Here is a 19,294-nt window from a genome sequence, read left to right on the forward strand (position 1 = left end):
GTTGTTTATTTTTTTAATAGACATCGAAATTCAAAATTGTCATGAATTTTCCTTTTATATAATAAACACTAAATACTAAAAATTTTCATGGACAAACGTTTTTCTTTTAGATGTCCTAAAATTGCCAATTTAGCACAATTGTGATTTTCTTTAGAGAAACTATTTTTTGGGCATAAAAATTATCCATAACCTTAGATGTTGTAATGTTTTCTCCCTCATATCCTAATATAATGTAAGGGATTCTGCAATGGATTGTATAATGAGAAAACACCAACAATGCTATATATCCATACAATATCATAACACAAATGCATGCATTGTATTTTAATGACATGTACACGATTTAAGTCTGAAAAATATTAGTTTAGCAAGTGAATGATAAGAGAAGATGGAATAATCTTGTCGATAAAATTAATGAAATACAATTCAAATTACTCATAAAACTCTGATCTAATATTATTGTTAAATAGGAATACAATAAATAGCCTATATTTGGGAGAAAATCAATTTGAAATAGCTTTGGGTTCCTTTGTGTGTACTCACTTAACTAGTTAGCATTCCTAGAATAACAAACTGTCAAAAAATGGAGCGAGAGACCCTAAATTAGAAAAATATATGACATGTTCTAAAAAAATGGAATTAAAAGATAGTTAGAACTGGTGTAATAACCCTGACATGGAATAAATGTAAATGAAAACTCAAATAATAATACTGAAATTTAACAAATAAGGTAGGTAGTTGAGTGGATAAGGTTGGTTAGGTAAATTATAGAGAGGAAATTCATATTTAACCTTATGGAAAAGAAAATTCATAGTAATGGATTTAAAAGATCCATGTCATAACCCAATAAATGTATAGTCACCACCAAATTTCATCCTATGCATCAAGTCACCACCACATTTCATCTTATGCATAGCTCAATGCTAAAAATAAAATTACTTGAAAGAGAAAACACTAAAGATAGGTGATGACCCCAAATGGTAGAGACATTATAATAGTGAAATAAAAATGTTAATATGTGGTGCTATTGATGTATGGAAGATAATAGAATGATTGTGTGAGTCTTTATTAATATGTGATCATCAATGGCTACATTTACATTATTGATCCATGTCTACTTATATAATTATGACAAGAGAACACAAGTTTAAGTTCCATAACCACATTAGTGAGATGACCCAACTAATTCACTACTTGGTTAAGCACAGTTCACAAAATGACTTGCTATTTGAAATGGACAATATTTTAGCGTAGCTCATTAGTCACCTAGGTCCCTCCAACATCTCCTCAAAGCTCAAAACGTTCTTCATCCTAACGAAGGGAGTGTTTGGAGATCAAATAAAATTATGAAAAAATACAATTATGGCTTGTAGATTTGGATGCTGATGATATATGTTGATGGCTTTGGCATAAATAAATTAATAATTTTGACATGGTTATGGAGGTGATGCTAAAGTGGGAATCCTTTGCTACTTATGCACAAGTTTTGTAACTATGTGGAGTAATTTTCCTTACTACTTTAATCATTCATTTTCCACTCTACTATGATAGAGATTAATTTCACCTCAATTTGTATTTGAAAAACATTTACAAAATACATAGAAAATAACATTACACCTATAACATTGTGTATGCCTTATGCAACATATTATTGTTGAGAACTGTACCAAGAAAGGATCAAATTAGCTTAGCCTTGGTCAAGTTTAGAAAATTAAAAATTTCCACATCAGTAGAAAACTTGGTGGTAATTAACTGAGGTCACATGGCTCTTATCACTCAATTAGCTCAATAAATTCAAGTCAGAGGGCTTGGAGTTTAGTTATGCATGTGTGATTGCTAATTTATAGGAATCCAACTAAGTTATTTCAAGTTGTACTTACTAAACTAGTTCTAACAATTAATAGAAATAGTTGGAGGTCAGTTGTGCAATGGGACAACTCATGCAAGGAATTTGAATTTCTCATGCATTCAAGGAATTTGAAATTCTTTGTGGTGGATATTCCAAGGCAATGTAACATCAGTTGTAAACTAGTGTTGAGTGTACAGGTGTTGCATGCAACCAGTGATCAATCATTGGGAATTGCACAGCCATTTTGAAGGAAATTCCTAAAGAATAGGGTCTAGTTTCCTCAGGATTTACATGAGGAATAGGGGCCTCGGTGAGAAAATTGGCTAAGTGTTAGCTAGAGCTTGTTCATCGAGTAGGAGAAAAAATTTTCTTTTGCAATTTGAGCTCAAAGTTAGAGCTAGCAATTGTAGTAGTTTCCCAATTCATTGATTAATGAAAAAAAACTTGAGGGGATTTTCCGAGTTGGTTTCCCTATAAATAACTATGTATTTGTGGATTTCCTTATTTCATTTCTATGCATGTTGTTATAATTGTGAATTTCATTATATAAGTCAATAGAGTGTAATTGTGTCTCTTGATTTTAGATTAAAATTCTTTATAAGTTGCAACTCTATCAAATATCTACATGGTATCAACATAGCATTCACATGAGAACAAGAATTTTGAAGTTATTACTCAGTAGATTCAAATTTACAGCTTTAGTGTAGCATGATTTCCTCAAAATTGGGAGAGTGACCTTGAATGGACTGAGATTAGAGTATCCCTTGGAAGGAAGCTTGAATTTCATTTCCTAGAAGGATAACATGGAGGAAGTGTTCGATTAAATTGGATTGTTGGAATATGTGAAGACAAAAACTCCAAAACGAGGATCAACTAATGCCCAGAACCTAGACAAATGGAAGAAAGGTGTAGTCAAGGAGAGGAGAATAATCTTGGAGGGATTGAGAGACCACATTGTCTCAAATCTCCATGGAAAAGGGACACCATTTTCTATTTGGAAGGCACTAACTGATTCGAATAAAAAATAGTAGTGACCATAGAAAATTAGCCTTGAAACATAAACTTTGAAACATTAAGATGCAGAAAAATGATACTATTACACAATATATCACCATATTTACACAAGTTCAGGATGAGCTTGGAGGAGTTGTTGTGATTGTTGTAGAAGATGGCCTGGTGAGCCTAGCTCTTCTAGGCCTTCCAAAATCCTGCACAACTACCAGGCCTTTGTGAATGGAAGGGAAAAATTATCAAATTAGGAACTCTTATGGTCTGATTTGCTACAAGAAGAAATCAAGAGAAATACCAGAAATGGGGGTTCATATAAGGGAGAGGATGAAGATAATTTTGCAGTGGTTGCAAAGGCAAATAATGGAAAAGGGAAGAAATATCAAAATAAACTAGATTCTAGCTAAGGGGGCAAGAATAAAGACTTATCCAAATTAAAATGCTTCAATTGTCATGAATTTAGGCACTATGCTATAAGTGTCCACACAAACGGTTTAGCAGGAAGAACTCAAGACGAGAAGCAGGCGAAGCACTGGCTTCATAGTTCAAGTTATACTTCACCCTGATCACATGCATAGTCGATAGTGTGATGGGGAGTGTGTGGTACTTGGCCTCAGGCGCATCATTCCATATGATAATGTGTAGAGAGTTTTTTTAGTGACCTAGAGGAGAAATATCTCTAGATGAATATTGAGCTTGGGGACAACGAAAGGTACAATACTACTAGGATTGGTACAATAATCTTTAACATGGATTCATGATCCCATCTTCGCCTAAATAATGTCATGTTTGTACCATGTCTAAGAAGAACTTAATATTTATAGTAGTTTTGGAAGATTGTGTCTATGATGTTATTTTTAGTAAAGGGAAATCCTTTCTTAGACACACAACTACCAAGATGGTGAAGCAGATCGGGGTTCATGTGAAGAACCCATAAAAACATGATGTGGAAGATTATGTTGAATTAAGAAATATGGTAGATAAAGTGTAGAGTAGACATGTTAGTGAAGCCTAGCACATAATTCTTCATTATTTTCAACCTAGAACCCTTAAAATTATGTAGCAAGTGACCACTGGCCTCCCTAAAGGATAACTTGAGAAACATGATGTCTGCAAAGGTTGTACCTTATGGAAGTATGTAAAATTCACATTCCATCATCGAGAAAGCAAAGAAAATGTAGTCTTCAAGGGAGTCCACTATGATGTTTATTGGCCCTTCTTTATAGCCTCCACTACCAGACATAAATACTATGTTATTTTTATTGGCTATTTCTGAAGAAAGTGTTGGATCTTCTTCATGCAAAAGAATGATGAGACATTCTAAACAAATTTAGAATTCAAGGCACTAGTTGCGAAAGAGACCAGCAAGAAGATGAAGGCTCTTAAGAGTGATAATGGAGGTGAGTATGTTTCGAATGACTTCTAGGAAATTTGTGCCAAAGAAACAATTCGAAGAGAACTGATAGCTCCCCATAGCCAACAATAGAATGGGGTAGATAAGATAAAGAACATGAGAATTATGGGAGCTACGAGAGCTATTCTACATGACCAAGGCTTGTCACTGCATTTATGGGCAGAAGAATGTAGCACAATAGTCTACCTCCAAAACTGGAGTCCTCGTAAGATTCTTTGTATGATTACACCAAAGGATGCCTTCTTGGGGAGAAAGTTGGATGTGTCTGATTTCAATTTTTTTGGAGCCTTTGTTTGCTGTGATGTCTTCAAAGATTCAATGAAGAAAATTGTGCCAACAGCAGAGTTGGGAGTTTCTTTGGGTCACACTAAAACTCCACATAACTTCCAAGTGTACTTACCTTCCTATAGAATGATAGTCGTTCAAAGCAAGGTAAATTTTTATGACGAGAAAGCAATGAAATGCTCTTTTGAGAGGGAGCATCAAACCCCACTAGAATAGAAGCTTTTAGCTCTAAAGGAGAAGCCTTAGGAAGTTGTGGAAGCCAAAAATGGAGGATCATAGGGAGGCATATTGGAAACATCCACTCAAACAAAACCATCCAAATAAGGTAGAAAAAGGACCAGGGGAGATGAAATACTAGTGTGGGATGTGAGGGAGAATCTAGAATCCCCTTCAAATTTGCATAGAAAAAGGATGTCACTTGAGAGGTACACTAGCCACATGGCTGTAATGATTGAGCTTGTAGAGACTAAATCATCCTCTATTGATGAAGCAGTTGAGAAACTACTTTCGGTTGATGCAATGGTGGAAGGATATGAATTCATCATAAAGAACAATGTTTCTGAAGTGGTCCCAAGACCAGTAGAAAAAATAGTTGTGGGTTTGAAATAGATATTCAAAGTTAAGCATGCACTATACAAAATCATAGACAAGTATAAGGTTAGATTTGTGGCCAAATGATTCTATCAAGATGAGGGAATTGACTATGAGGAAACCTTTGCTCCCAAAGCAAGGTATTCATTCATTGGATAAATTATTGCATTGGCTACATAGATGGGCTAGAAGATCAACCAGATGGATGTAAAAAAAAAAAAATCCCAGTGGTATTATTAAGGTGGAAGTGTAGATAGATCAACCAGAAGGTTTTGAGACATTTTATCGAGAGTCTCATGTGTGTAGACTAAGGCGAGCATTGTACAGTCTCAAACAATATTCCTAAGCTTTGTAGACTTCGATTGATAGTTATCTCATTAGATTTGGATTCAACAAAAGTGAAGCAGATGTGAACCTCTATCATATTTTTGTAGAAGTTAAATTTCTTATCATTGTTTTATATGTTGATCATTTAATATTGATAGGTGATGAGAAATTGATTAACTCTTGTAAGGAGGTCTGTGGAAGGGAATTTGAGATGAAAGACATGGGTCTCATGCACTACTTCCTTGGGCTAGAAGTATGGCAAGGTGACGGGGAATTGTTTGTCTCAAGGAAAGTATTATAGAAATTCCCACTGTAGATCAACAGATTATGCAATAGACTAAAGAAAAATACAATATCTACTTCTACAACAAACTCTGCGGAACCTTAATCGAATTGAGCAAGATCAATGAGAACACATATAACTGAGAATGAGAAATCAATCACACATAACACAAAAGAAATAACCCGGGGAAAGACTCAGCCTAAAACCCCAATCTCTGTATTATCATACAAGTGGAAATCTTGTTCAAGTTACAAAAACAATCAGCTCACAAGTTATCCCACTCTCTCTGCAATCAAACAATGTTGCTCATAGACAGTCAAAGGCTTCCCCAAACCTTCTCCTCTGCCCTCCTAGCCTCCTATTTCCTTGTGTAGTTTTTCCTTTGATCCAGTGCTTCCACTTGTGTGAATTCCCACCTCACACTGCTCACTTGGCTCAGAAATAACTGCACCAACCTAAAGGAGACAATTCCTTCTGCATGGATGAGTTTCCTATATAGGAAAAAATCCTCCAACTGATAGTACACTATCCCTTCCTCTGATCTCAACTGGGTCTCTAACTGAACTGACATGCATGAGTTATTTATGAGAGAATATTCAGTTATCTAAAGTGTAGTGGTTACATGCACACAAGAATTAACTAACTGAACTCATAATTAATTCAACAAACTGTAGGTTTTAACCCTGTACAGAAATTATCTATATGAATTCTAAAACAAAGAAAATAAAGAATGCGAGAGCATAACACATAAAACACATATACACAGAGATTTCCCCTGGATCCTAAAACTGAGACTACCAGCTTGATTTTTCATTATGTTCCTTTCAATGTTATAATACATATTGATACATGCCGAAGCATCCAATACCATCGATTGAAAACCATCGCGTCCAGAAAACATGTGCGAAAATCATGCACAAAACCATAGGTGGGTCCACCCAACCTAACAAAGGGTCCAAAACGAAAATTTTTCGAGGCATTGCCCTGGACCCCATAAAGTGGGGTTATGAGTACACCTCAAATCCCTTGTGACCCCCTCCCCGGTACACAGTTGGTGCAACGAAGGGGGGCTCTGTGCCCCCCTCTAAGCCCCCGATTAACTACGTGGGCTAGTCATGGAAGGAATATAACACAACCCAACATTCTCCCACTTGTTGTTTTCTTTCCACAGAGGGTCACAAGAGAGCTTAGTCATTTTTCCAGCCCTGAAATGCCAATTGTCTCTCTACACCAAGAGAACTTCTTAGAGCTCACAGATTTTGTCAATGCATCTGCAGCATTCTTCAAAGTGTCCACCTTTACCAACAACACCTTTTTGTCTTCTATTGTATCCCTCACAAAGTGATACTGAACATAAATTTGCTTTGTCTTTGAATGATATGCGAGGTTCTTTGCCAAGAAAATTGCACTTTGGCTATCACAGTCTATCCTTATAGCTCCCTGTATTAACCCCATACTTGAACGCAATCTCTGCAGCCAAACTACTTCCTTGCATGAGTGGTTGCCATGTATTCTGCCTCTGTAGTTGATAGTGCCACTACTGATTGTTTATTACTCATCCAACTGACTGCACCTCCAAATAGGTTAAACACATACCCACTTGTGGATCTTCTCTGATCCAGATCTCCAGGCCAATCTGCATCAAAAAAGCCACAAATATCCAACATTCTATCCAATCCTGATCTTCCTTGGTAGCACAAACCATAATCACTAGTACCACGCAAATACCTGAAAACCCACTTCATTGTTGTCTAGTGCTTCTTCCTTGGTTTTGACATAAACCTGCTCAATACTCCCACTGCATGTGCAATGTCTGGTCTAGTACAGACCATTTCATACATCAAGCTACCAACTACACTTGCATATGGAACATGGGACATGTCCTCTTCCTCTTCTTATGTCTTGGACACTATTCAAAAGATAACCTCACACCTACAAGAATAGGAACCTTCATCGATTTACTATCCTGCATATTAAACCTCTGCAGTATTGTCTCGACATGCTTCCTCTTGTTTAACTCGAGCTTCCTCTTTGCCCGATCTCTTTTAATTTCCATGCCCAAAATATAGTTTGCAGCACCAAGATCTTTCATGTCGAATTTGGAGGATAATCAGGTCTTCAAATCCTGGATAATTTCTTTGTCATTTCCAACCAGTAACATATCATCCACATACAAGACCAGATAAATAACATGGTCACCAATTAATTTAAAATACACAGTGATCTGCTTTGCTTCTGGTGAAGCCAAATCCCCATATAAATGTATCAAATTTTTTATACCACATCCTTGGTGACTGTTTTAACCCATACAGAGACTTCTTTAACTTGCATACTAGTTCTTCTTACCCTTCACCGCAAAGCCTTCAGATTGCTTCATGTATATTTCCTCTTCCAGATCCCCATGAAGAAATGTTGTCTTCACATCCATCTATTCTACCTCAAAATCAAAAGCAACAACAACAGATAAAAATAATCTAATAGAAGTTACCTTGGCAATAGGAGAAAAAATATCACCAAAATCAATTCCCGGCACCTGGGAATAACCTTTTTCTACCAACCGAGCTTTGTATTTCTCCACCTTTCCTTCTACATTTGTCTTCTTCTTGAACACCCATTTTCTACCAATGGTTTCCTTCTAGCCGACAACTCCACTAGATCCCAAGCCTCATTTTTGTGCAAAGATGCCATTTCATCAACCATGGCCTCTTTCGAGAGTTTGCCATCTTCTGAATCTACTGCTTCCTTCACAGTTCTAAGATCATCGTCAGTAATAGATAAAGCAAAATTTGAACAGAAAGCAGATGGACTATACCTTTCTGGCTGCCTTCTTTCTCGAGCTGATCTTCTCACACCCGGAGTTTGTGGCTCTTCATCTTCTGATTCCTCCTCTGTTGTAGAGTCTAATTCTTCCTCCTTAAGCTCAAAATCTATCTTCTCAGGTTCCTTTGGTTGGACTTCATGTTTAATTACATCTTTTACCTCTCTGAACACCACATCTTGGCTATACACAACCTTTCGTGTGACTGGGTTCCAAAGCTTATAACTGTTTAAACCATCTTTATACCCAATAAAGATGCACTTTTCAGATTTACTATCTAACTTGGTTCATTTCTCCTTTGGAACATGTACATATGCATCACATCCAAATACCCTCAAATGTGAAAGAGAGGGTTTCTTACCAGTCCATACCTCTTGTGGAGTCTTATCGCCCAACGCTGATGAAGGTGACCTATTGACCAGGTAACATGCAGTATCCACCGCCTCTGCACAGAATTCCTGTCCTAACTCGGCACCTCTAAGCATGCTTCTTGCCCTTTCCATCAACGTCCTATTCATTCTTTCTGCAACTCCATTTTGCTGAGGTGTATATGGAGTAGTCTTCTGTCATGCTATACCACACTTCTTACAAAATTCTTCAAATTCCTTGCTGCAAAACTCTTCACCATTCTCTGTCCCCAGCACCTTTATCTTCTTCTCTGTTTGATTTTTCACAAGAGCCTTAAATTTTTTAAACCTGTCAAAGGCTTTAGATTCCTTCTTAAGGAAATATATCCATTTATTCCTTGAGAATTCATCTATAAATGACACATAGTACACAGACTTACCCAGTGATGGAACCTTCATAGGTATAAACACATCACTATGCACAACTTCTAATATTTGTTTCGCCCTCTTACTACCAGAGGGGAAACTCACCCAATTCTGCTTCCCATATACACAATTTTCATAGAAATCAAAATCCAGAGAGCTATTACTCATACCTTCTACCATACCTTTACCATGAAGTATTTGAATGCCCTTCTCTCTAACATGTCGAAGCCTTCGATGCCACAACATGGTCTTCTCTCTAGAGAACACTAGATTTTCTGCTCCACTTTCAGGAACCACAGAACTGTTGCACCCATCAATAACACTACTACCTTGCAGCTTGTACAAAGTTCCAATTCGAGCTCCGCACATCAATACCAGTGCTCCCCGAACCATTTTGCAGGTATCCTTCTCGAACAATGTTTTTACACCTGCATCATCCAGCTTGCTTACAGAAATTAGATTTCTGGCCAATGCAAGAATATGCAGAACACCCAGAAGTGTTCTAACCCTTCCACCTTGCAACTTCAACTTTACTTTTCTGCGACCAATGATTCTAGCCTTCCTAACATCCCCTAAGAAGACATCACCACCATCGTATTTCTCATACTCATGGAACCACTCCCTATGGGGAGTGAAGTGAAAGGATGCACCTGAGTCAATCAACCATGCCTCATGATCTACATGTGTACTTGAAGAAGCCAAGTACACATCCCCAACTTCATTTGAGGTGGTTTTCACCTCTGTAGAAGGAGCACCATCAGATCCCTTTCCTTTATCAGGAGCATTAGATTTACAATCCCTTTTGTAATATCCTTCCTTTCCACATTTCCAGCACACCACCTTTACATGTTTACCTGGAGATTTAGATCTCCCTCTAGATTTAGATCTCCCACTTGATGACTTATTTTTGTTTCTATTCTGGGACCATCCTCATATAGACAAGGCATCACCTTTTTAGCTCTCCATATTTTTCCGTCTCATTTCCTCTGTTAGCAAGGATGAGACTATTTCATCAAACTACAAGGAAGTTGCATTGCTAGCTATTGCAATAACCAGACTATCCCATGAATCTGATAGAGAACACGACAAACTGATACAATTATCTTCATCTAAAATTTTAATATCAACAGATGCTAACTGACTTACCACAGTATTAAATGCGTTCAGATGCTCTGTCACTGAGTCTCCATCTTTCATCCTCAGGTTATATCTCTTTTTCCGTAGGAACAGTTTATTCACCATAGATTTAGATTGGTACAAAGACCCTAACTTGTCCCACAAAGCCTTCGTCGTAGCTTTGCCTGATACATTCAGCAATACTGAATCTGAAATACACAATCGTATTGTGCTTTTTTCCTTTCGATCCAACTTCTTCCATTCTTCATCGGACACTCCCGTTGGTTTAGTACCTGGATCTACCACGATCCACTGATCTTTATCCACCAACAAATCCTCCATCTTGAGTTTCCACAACTCAAAACTTTGACCATTAAATTTCTTGATCTCTATCTTTCCATTGCTCGCCATCTACTTTCACCACTAGAATCGATCTCACAGATCTCCCACTGAATAGGGTCTACCACAGGCCCGAGCAAAACCCCACAGCAACAAAGGCATCTCCTTGAAGCCAAAACTGCTCTGATACCAAATGTAGGTTTTAACCCAAACAAAAATTACCAACATATGAATTCTATAACACAGAAAATAAATAATGCAAGAGCATAACACATAAAACACATATACACAAAGATTTCCCCTGGATCCCAAAACCGGGTCTACCAACTTGATTTTTCTTTATGTTCCTTTCAATGTTATAATTCATATTTATACATGTCGAAGCATCAAATACCATAGACCGAGAACCATTGCATCCAATACCATGGACCGAAAACCATCGCGTCCAAAAAACATGTGCGAAAATCATGCACAAAACCATAGGTGGGTCCGCCCAACCCAACATAGCATCCAAAACCAAAATTTTCTGGGGCGTTTCCCTGGACCTGATAAAGTGGGGTTACAGGTACACCTCAAACCCCCTATGACCCCGCCGCTACACAATCATCGCAACGAAGGGGGGCTCCCCCCCCCCCAACCCCCAGTTAACTACATGGGCTAGTCATGGAAAGAATATAACACAACCCTACACAAACTGTTTGAATTAATCTAACTGGACTTGACTCAGTTAACTGAGCCAACTAATTACAACTCAATATTACAACTCATCCTTATCTCTTTAAATGATGGATAAATTCCTCAATTAATGGAGAAATTGTTGCATGTCCCCACATAGACTTCATGTTTGATTTTCTACAACTAATTAACTCAAGATAAATAAATTAATTATTTTACAAACAACTGCTAAGATCAAATTCGAATTTTACTTCTCTATTTTAGTTGAGAGACTAACTAAAATTGGAATCTATCCCGAAATACTATTTATAGCAATGCTATTTTTAGCATTTCCATCTTTCATTCCTTGTTGCTATATCCAACACTACTACTTGAAATGTTATCTATAGCAATGCTATTTATAACGTTTCTATTTTTAGCATTTCTTATTGCCATTTTAACCAATCCCTCTCAACAAGAAAGGCATTCAACTCGAACCCGATCCTGAACCTTTGAATGTTCTGCATGCAACACTTCTCCCAAGTGTTGTTGCTCCAACAATTCGAGAAATAAAACAAATATCCCATCTGACCTCCCTCTTGGGCTAGAAACATCCTCTGATGCTGAAGCTGCATCTGCCGCTGACAAATTCTCCCTCTTTGACCTCTGAGCTGCTACAACACTCCATGCATCTCGCATAGTTGCACACCTCTCTGTGCCATCCTGCATTGGTGCAACACTCCTGTTCCTCTCACATTGTTGCAGCCTACTAATTCTGCATTGTCTTGGGATTCCTGCACTGTAGCTCTCTCTACCACTCCATTTGCATCTATCTCTACCCACTCAGCTAGTCCTGCTACTCCTCGTTGGGTCTCCCGTAGCAAGGTCTAATCAAAGAGGTTGGGTACCCCAATGATCATGCCCCTATTCTAGCCTTCTTGGGACTGTCACTCCACATTGCTCCACCTCCGACTTGGAGGTATGGATGCATGTGATCCCTCTGCCCACTTGGCTCGAAATTTCCCCCTACTAGAGGTCTCTGCATGAGTGGATTCCTCCACTCCGTCTCTTCTTGGATTCTCTAATTGTGGCTGCTCCATAACCTCCTGAAGCTACTTCACCAATTGTGGCTCCTCCACAATTGTCTGAGACTTCTTCTGGCACTGCATGTTGAGAGGTAATGTACTCTCCCTCTCAACCACTAAGTATCTAACCTTTGCCTTGCTCCTCAAGGCTTTGCATGCATCTTGTACCTCAAGTGCATATAGGTTCTTGGCTAGCACACCAACCTATTTCATCTTTCCTGCCGTCACAAATTTTTTTGGAAAAAAGAGCTAATTTTAAATCAGCGATATCTCCCTCATCCGAACTCTGATTCAGCCAATGTTTTTTTTGAATTTGGGTATTTTTTCATAAGGAATCCAAATCTACTTTTTTTTCTAAAAATTTTGCATAGAAATTTTCAGATCTTCTGTGAAAACTCGCGGCCATTTTTTTTACTTTGAATTCTCTTCTTCATATGCTATTCACTGCTTTGACCACCTTTGCTCTGATACCATGCAGAAATTCCCACTGTAGATCAATAGATTATGCAATAGAATAAAGCAAAATACAAGATCTACTTCTACAACAAACTTTGTGGAAGCTTAATTGAATTGACCAAGATCAATGAGAACACATATAACTGAGAATGAGAAATCAATCACACATAACACAGAAGAAATAACCCAGAGAAAGCCTGAGCCTAAAACCCCAATTTTTGTATTATCATACAAGTAGAAATTGTATTCAAGTTACAAAAGAATCAACTCACAAGCTATCTTGCTCTCTCTGCAATCAAAGAATGCTACTCATAGACAGTCAAAGGCTTCTCCAAACCTTCTCCTCTGCCCTCCAAGCCTCCTCTTTCCTTATGCAGTTTTTCCTGGGGTCTAGTGATTCCACTTGTGTGAATTCCCACCTCACACTGCTCACCTGGCTCAGAAATAACTGCACAAACCTGAAGGAGATAATTCCTTCTGCATGGATGAGTTTCCTATATAGGAAAAAATCCTCCAACTGATATTACATTGTCCCTTCCTCTGATCTCAATTGGGTCTCTGACTGAACTGACATGCATGAGTTATTTATGAGAGAATATTCAGTTATCTGAAGTCCAGTAGTTACATGCATGCAATAATTAACTAATTGAACTCATAATTAATTCAACAAACTGTTTGAACTAATATAATTGGACTTGACTCAGTTAACTGAGCCAACTAATTACAATTCAATATTACAACTCATCCTTATCTCTTTAACTGATGGATAAATTCCTCAATTAATGGAGAAACTGTTGCATGTCCCCACATAAACTTCATGTTTGATTTTCTACAACTAATTAACTCAAGATGAATTAATTAATTATTTTACAACTAGCTGCTAAGATCAAATTCGAATTTTACTTCTCTATTTTAGTTCAAGGACTAACTAAAATTGGAATCTATCCTGAAATACTATTTATAACAATGTTACTTTTAGCATTTCCATTTTCCATTCCTTGTTTCTATATCCAACGCTAATAACTGAAATGTTATTTACAACAATGCTATTTATAGCATTTTTATTTTTAGCATTCCTTGTTTCCATTTTTAAAGAGTGTGACACTGAGATACTGCAGAGATTTCATATCGTGAGTAGTAAGTCCATGGAGACACCTGTAGCGACCAACTAAAGGAAGGAGAATTCCACTTCAGGCGAAGAGGTTGATGCTACCATTTATCGACACCTAGTGGGCTCACTGATGTATCTCATGAACACATGACCATATATGTGTTATGAAATCAACCAACTAAACCAAACTATGGTTAGGCTGACCAAATTGTATTGGAAGGTACAAAATCATGTTCTACGATACCTCAGAAGCATTACCCAGTATGGATTATGGTACATATTGATGGAGGGAGTAAATACGTATGGCTTCACAGATGCCAATTGAATAAGGAGTCCCTCTGACCGAAAGAGTACCTATAATAAATATTTCAGTGTTGGGTCTGAGCCAATTTCCTGGTATAGTAGGAAGCAGAGTCTTGTGGTGCTCAACTCAGTAGAATCTGAATACATGGTTACAAGTCAAGGATCATGTGAGGTGATATGGATGAGAAAGATACTTGTGGGAATGTTTGGTCACAAGATGGATTCAACTATGATCTATTGTGATAATCAGAGTTGCATTAAGTTATCTGTGAATCCAGTTATTCACGATCGATCCAGGCATATAGATATCTAGTATCATCGTTTATGAGACTATGTGTAGAGGAAATGTTGCTACAATACATTCTAACTGAGGTGCAAGATGTTGACATCTTGACAAAGGCTTTTTCAAGAGGGAATTTCAAATCCCACAGTTGTAGGAAGGGATGGTTGATAATTCATTTCATGCTAAGAGGGAGTGTTGAGAAGTGTATTTCAATTTGGCTTAGCCTTGGTCAAATTGACAATATTCAAAATTTCCACATCAGCAGACAACTTGGAGGCAGTTAACTGAGTTGACATGGCTTTTGTCACTTAGTTCGGTAAGTCAATTTGAGTTAGACTCAGTTAAACTAGTTCTAACAATTAATAAAACTAGTTGGAGGTCAATTGTGCAGTGCGACAATAGTATAACTCAAAGATCATCCAATTAAATGATCAATCAACTAAAAATATCTCATGCGTGCAAGGAATTTGAATGGCTCGGTTGTGGTGGAATTCTAAGGCAATGTAAGATTAGTTGTAAACTAATGTTGTGTGTACAAGTGTTGCATGCAATTAGTGATCAATCCTTGGGAATTGCACAATAATTTTGGAGAAATTTCTTAAAGAATAGGGGTTAATTTCCTCACGATTTGCGCAAGGAAATATGGGCCTTGGTGAGAGAATATTTGGCTAAGTGTTGGTCGAACTTGTTCATTCAGCATGAGAACAATTATTCTTTTGCAGGATGAGCTCAAAGCTAGATCTATTTCCTAGTTGGGTTCCCCTAGTAATCGCTGTGTACTTTTGGTTTTTCTTATTGCATGTCTATGCATGTTGTTATAAATTGTCAATTTCATTCCACAAATCAATAGAGTAGAATTGTGTGTCTTGATTTTATATTAAATTTCTTGAGCAATTGCAACTCTATCAAATTTCTACAGTAATGTTATGTTTTTCATTAATTGAAGAGATCCAAAACATGGTGGCGCTATGATTAAAAAAAATAAGTATTCATCTCTATTAAGATTGTATTATGTTGAGCATTACAACAAGTTAAACTTATTATTTGAGGTATTTGAAATAAAAATGAAGAAATATTCCATTTCACTCTTTAATATGAATTTCTTTTCACATATTTTAAAGTATAAATAATTTGGTATCTATATTAAAACTATTTTTTTTAGGAATCATAGTTATGGTTAAACCAAAACCACTAGGTGTTAGTAATTGATCACATCATTAGAGATAAGGATCCACGAGACAGTTAGTCCATGTTGGGAAACACATGGGTAGCATTAGTTTATCCAATGTCCGACAATCTCTCCCCCAAAGTGAGACATGTGTGTATTGAATTCGTTACCTACGCCCCACCACTTGTTGGGAATCACGATTCCAATTAAACCAAAACCGGGCAAGTGTTAGTCAACAATCACATCTTCAGAGGTAAAGACCACTTCAGGTGATTAGTCCATGTCATGGAACACACAGGATGTGCTGATTTATCTAATGTCCAACAACTATTAAAAAACCCTTTAATAAGTTTAACTAATTTTGAAATTGTAATCATCAACTTTTACCTAATATTAAAAATAAATATTGTAATCATCAAATTTTATATTAAGTCTTCTTAAAATAATTTTATTTTCAATTATTTCCTTACAGATTTTTATTCATATATTTATGTTAGTAAATAGTGAATTGATAATGAATATATGCATCTATAACTCTTTTTTTTATGAAGATTCATTTTAACTCAGTTGCGTTTTAAATCTTTTAAAATTTCAGAGTTCTATTCATTTTACCTCAGTTGCGTTTTAAATCTTTTAAAATTTCAGAGTTCTAAAACTGTTACAGATCTTTCCCAAGTTTGTCCTAAAGTTATGGGATAATCAATGTGATAGGAAACAATTCAATGTGAACTGATTATGATGTGAAAAAGGCATTAAAACGGAATTATATAGATAAACTTTATGTCAATTTCTTATCACACCTCTGCCTCCAGCTCCAAACTCCTTGGATGACCATAAAAGAAGCGTTTGGATGACCATAAAAGAAGCGTTTCTGCTTATGCAAATAGGTTAATCCGAGAGATAGATGCCTCGTAACATTTTATATTATGTAATCTCAGTTATCTACAAATTCATAATTTAAAAAATCACGATATTGTTATATTATGTAATGTCAATTATGTACAAATTCATCAAATTCATCATTTATGAAATAACATTTTGTTATGATAATTTAATTGTCAAGTACTATCAAATATTTTCTCTATTACATTCAGAAATTAAATGCTTCAGCAGGGATGCTTGTATTTATATTCTAAAGCCTCATTCTAGTTTTAGTTCTCACAGATATTTTCGTCTAAGAGTAGATCATGATCACTATCTAGCGTACGCGATGTAAATTTGAATTTATGAATGTTTTGGGTATTATGGACATATTTCTCTAAATTGAGTAGAAATTATATATTGGATATAAAGAAAGAAAATCATGGTTGTGTGACATTGCATTTTAATATATTATAAACAAAATGTTTACGTTGTGCTTTTAGTTTTACCTTATTCTATAGAGATTATCGTTTAAGGGGTATTAAAATATCATATTTACCAAAATTTGTATTTGTTAAAGTCCACAAAACGCTAAAATATGTGTTATGTTAACCAAAACAGTTGCTGATAATATGATTCTTATATAGCAAAAAGAACGGACCAAATAATACCCATGACTATTAAGAGTACTGTAGCAGCTATGCACTAGTTGGGCTTTCATACGACAGATCATTACGTTTAATGGCGGGGAAGATAGAAGTGGGAGTTGCAGATGAAACATACAAAATGGACGAGGGAGGTATCAGAGAAGAAGGGCACAGGAAACGTTATCAAGCACTAGTACAAGTTTCCTGAGCAAATCCAACTTGAGAATTGGGCACATCAAAAACGACACGCAAATTCTGTTGTTGAACATTTCCTAGGATAGAAAAAGAAATGGAAAGAGAATCAGAACTCGAGAAAGCCAAGCAAGATAGCCCCGATCCTGGGCTGAATAGAATATTTTCTTTTGGCAAATCCAGGTCCACGCTACCATCGAAGTGTAACGTTATGGTGGGAACGCCGACGGAAGAAGAAGACAAGTCGTAACAAGTATCGAAACCTCCAGATGATGTCGGCTGCGTATTGGGAATATGGCTGCGAAAAGCGTCTCTGAGAGCTGTGTAAGCAGAATCAACGAGATAGGTGATCGTTGTTCCCGAGTCGATGACCGTTCCTCCCCCGCCGCCAATACTCGTTGCGGGGACAGGGACGGTCGTGTCACCAACGCTGATTCCGTTCAAGTTCACGAAATAAAATGTCGGGTTTGAAGGATCTTTTATCAGTGTGGTAAATTTCAAACCTGGGGAGGAATGAGCAGCTTCCTTCCCAAGCACAAGGGATCCCGAAGATGCTGACGATGCCTGCAAGCTGGGAAGACAGTAAGAAAACATTCCGCCGAATAATTCTGCAGTGGGCTGATTCAGCAACGAAAGTGGTCCACCTCCCAATCCAATCAGCCCCGGTTGGTTTTGATTTAATCCGCTTACGGACTCCGCACAAGCGAATGAGAAATTAGGAAGAGATTGAGCGCCAAGAGTGATCGCGTCGGAAGAAAGTGGACCCTCCACAACGGAGCCGTCTCCATATGACAGTTGCACATCACATTCGTCATTTTCCCCGCAATTCGCGTTTGGAGCATCCTGACATGCCTGTGAATTGCAGTCTAAGGAATTATAGGACGAAGACAATGTGGAGTCGAAAGGTGAAGCGGCAGTCGAGTCGCAGCCTTGGCACTGTGCGCACGGAATCCAAGCAACATCACTACCCGTATCTATAAGCGTATACATGCTTTGCTTGGGCGTGCCAAAACCCACATTTATTATATACGCTCCGGACCCTGGCATAAGAGGGACGTTAGCGTCGTCTTCTTGGTCGATATTGGAGGAACGAGAATTCGACATGGAGCGCTTCAAAAACCGGAGGCGATTGGCATCGGCTTTAATTCTTTCAGATATCAAGCTTTCCCACGTCCTGTTTGGAGGTCGGAAAGGTGAACACTCTGAATAAAGATGCATAAGGGGAAAGCTCACGCTACGTTTCCAGTTCCCCACTTTTCTATTCAAAGGTTTGACACTACTCCCACAGTTCGCAGCGGAGGCCTCGACCACTCCAGACATTATTACAGCAACCGACATGAGACAGAAGAAAATCGCTACAAACTTGATCATTGTGAAGAAGCTCATAGTATTCTATTAATTAGAGCAACAGGCACGAAAACTCCACGCTACTCAGCAGACTTGTGTGTTTGAAGAGGCGGGGCGATCTTTGTTATATAGTGCACACTCGATGCATGTCTTGCCTTGTTACATACGTCGGGACTGGTATGGTTACTTACGTCACTATAGAACGCTAATTGCGGAGATATTTATACGGTCTCCTCGGCCTTGACTAATCTGCCAATAGTTTCTCTAACATGCAAATTACAATTAAAATATATGTGGAATCCAATCATATTCCATATATGTTTGAAGACGCGGGGCCATCTATGTTATATATATAGTGCGCACTCGATGCATGTTTTGCCTTGT

The 19,294-nt window shown here is 37.5% G+C and overlaps 1 protein-coding gene across 1 annotated transcript; it reads right to left on the reverse strand.

The window, feature by feature from the left end:
- Positions 1–17,428: 17,428 nt before the first annotated feature.
- LOC149191180 (aspartic proteinase nepenthesin-2-like) lies at positions 17,429–18,978 on the reverse strand. The gene has a single exon (XM_089413528.1). The coding sequence runs from the start codon at positions 18,947–18,949 to the stop codon at positions 17,555–17,557; it is 1,395 nt and encodes a 464-aa protein (XP_089269654.1). The 5' UTR covers positions 18,950–18,978; the 3' UTR covers positions 17,429–17,554.
- Positions 18,979–19,294: the final 316 nt, after the last annotated feature.

Source organism: Pinus tabuliformis, chromosome 3_1 (assembly GCF_031772625.1).
Source record: "Pinus tabuliformis cultivar Carrire ecotype Pingquan chromosome 3_1, CPIR1, whole genome shotgun sequence".
Classification (NCBI taxonomy): Eukaryota; Viridiplantae; Streptophyta; class Pinopsida; order Pinales; family Pinaceae; genus Pinus; species Pinus tabuliformis.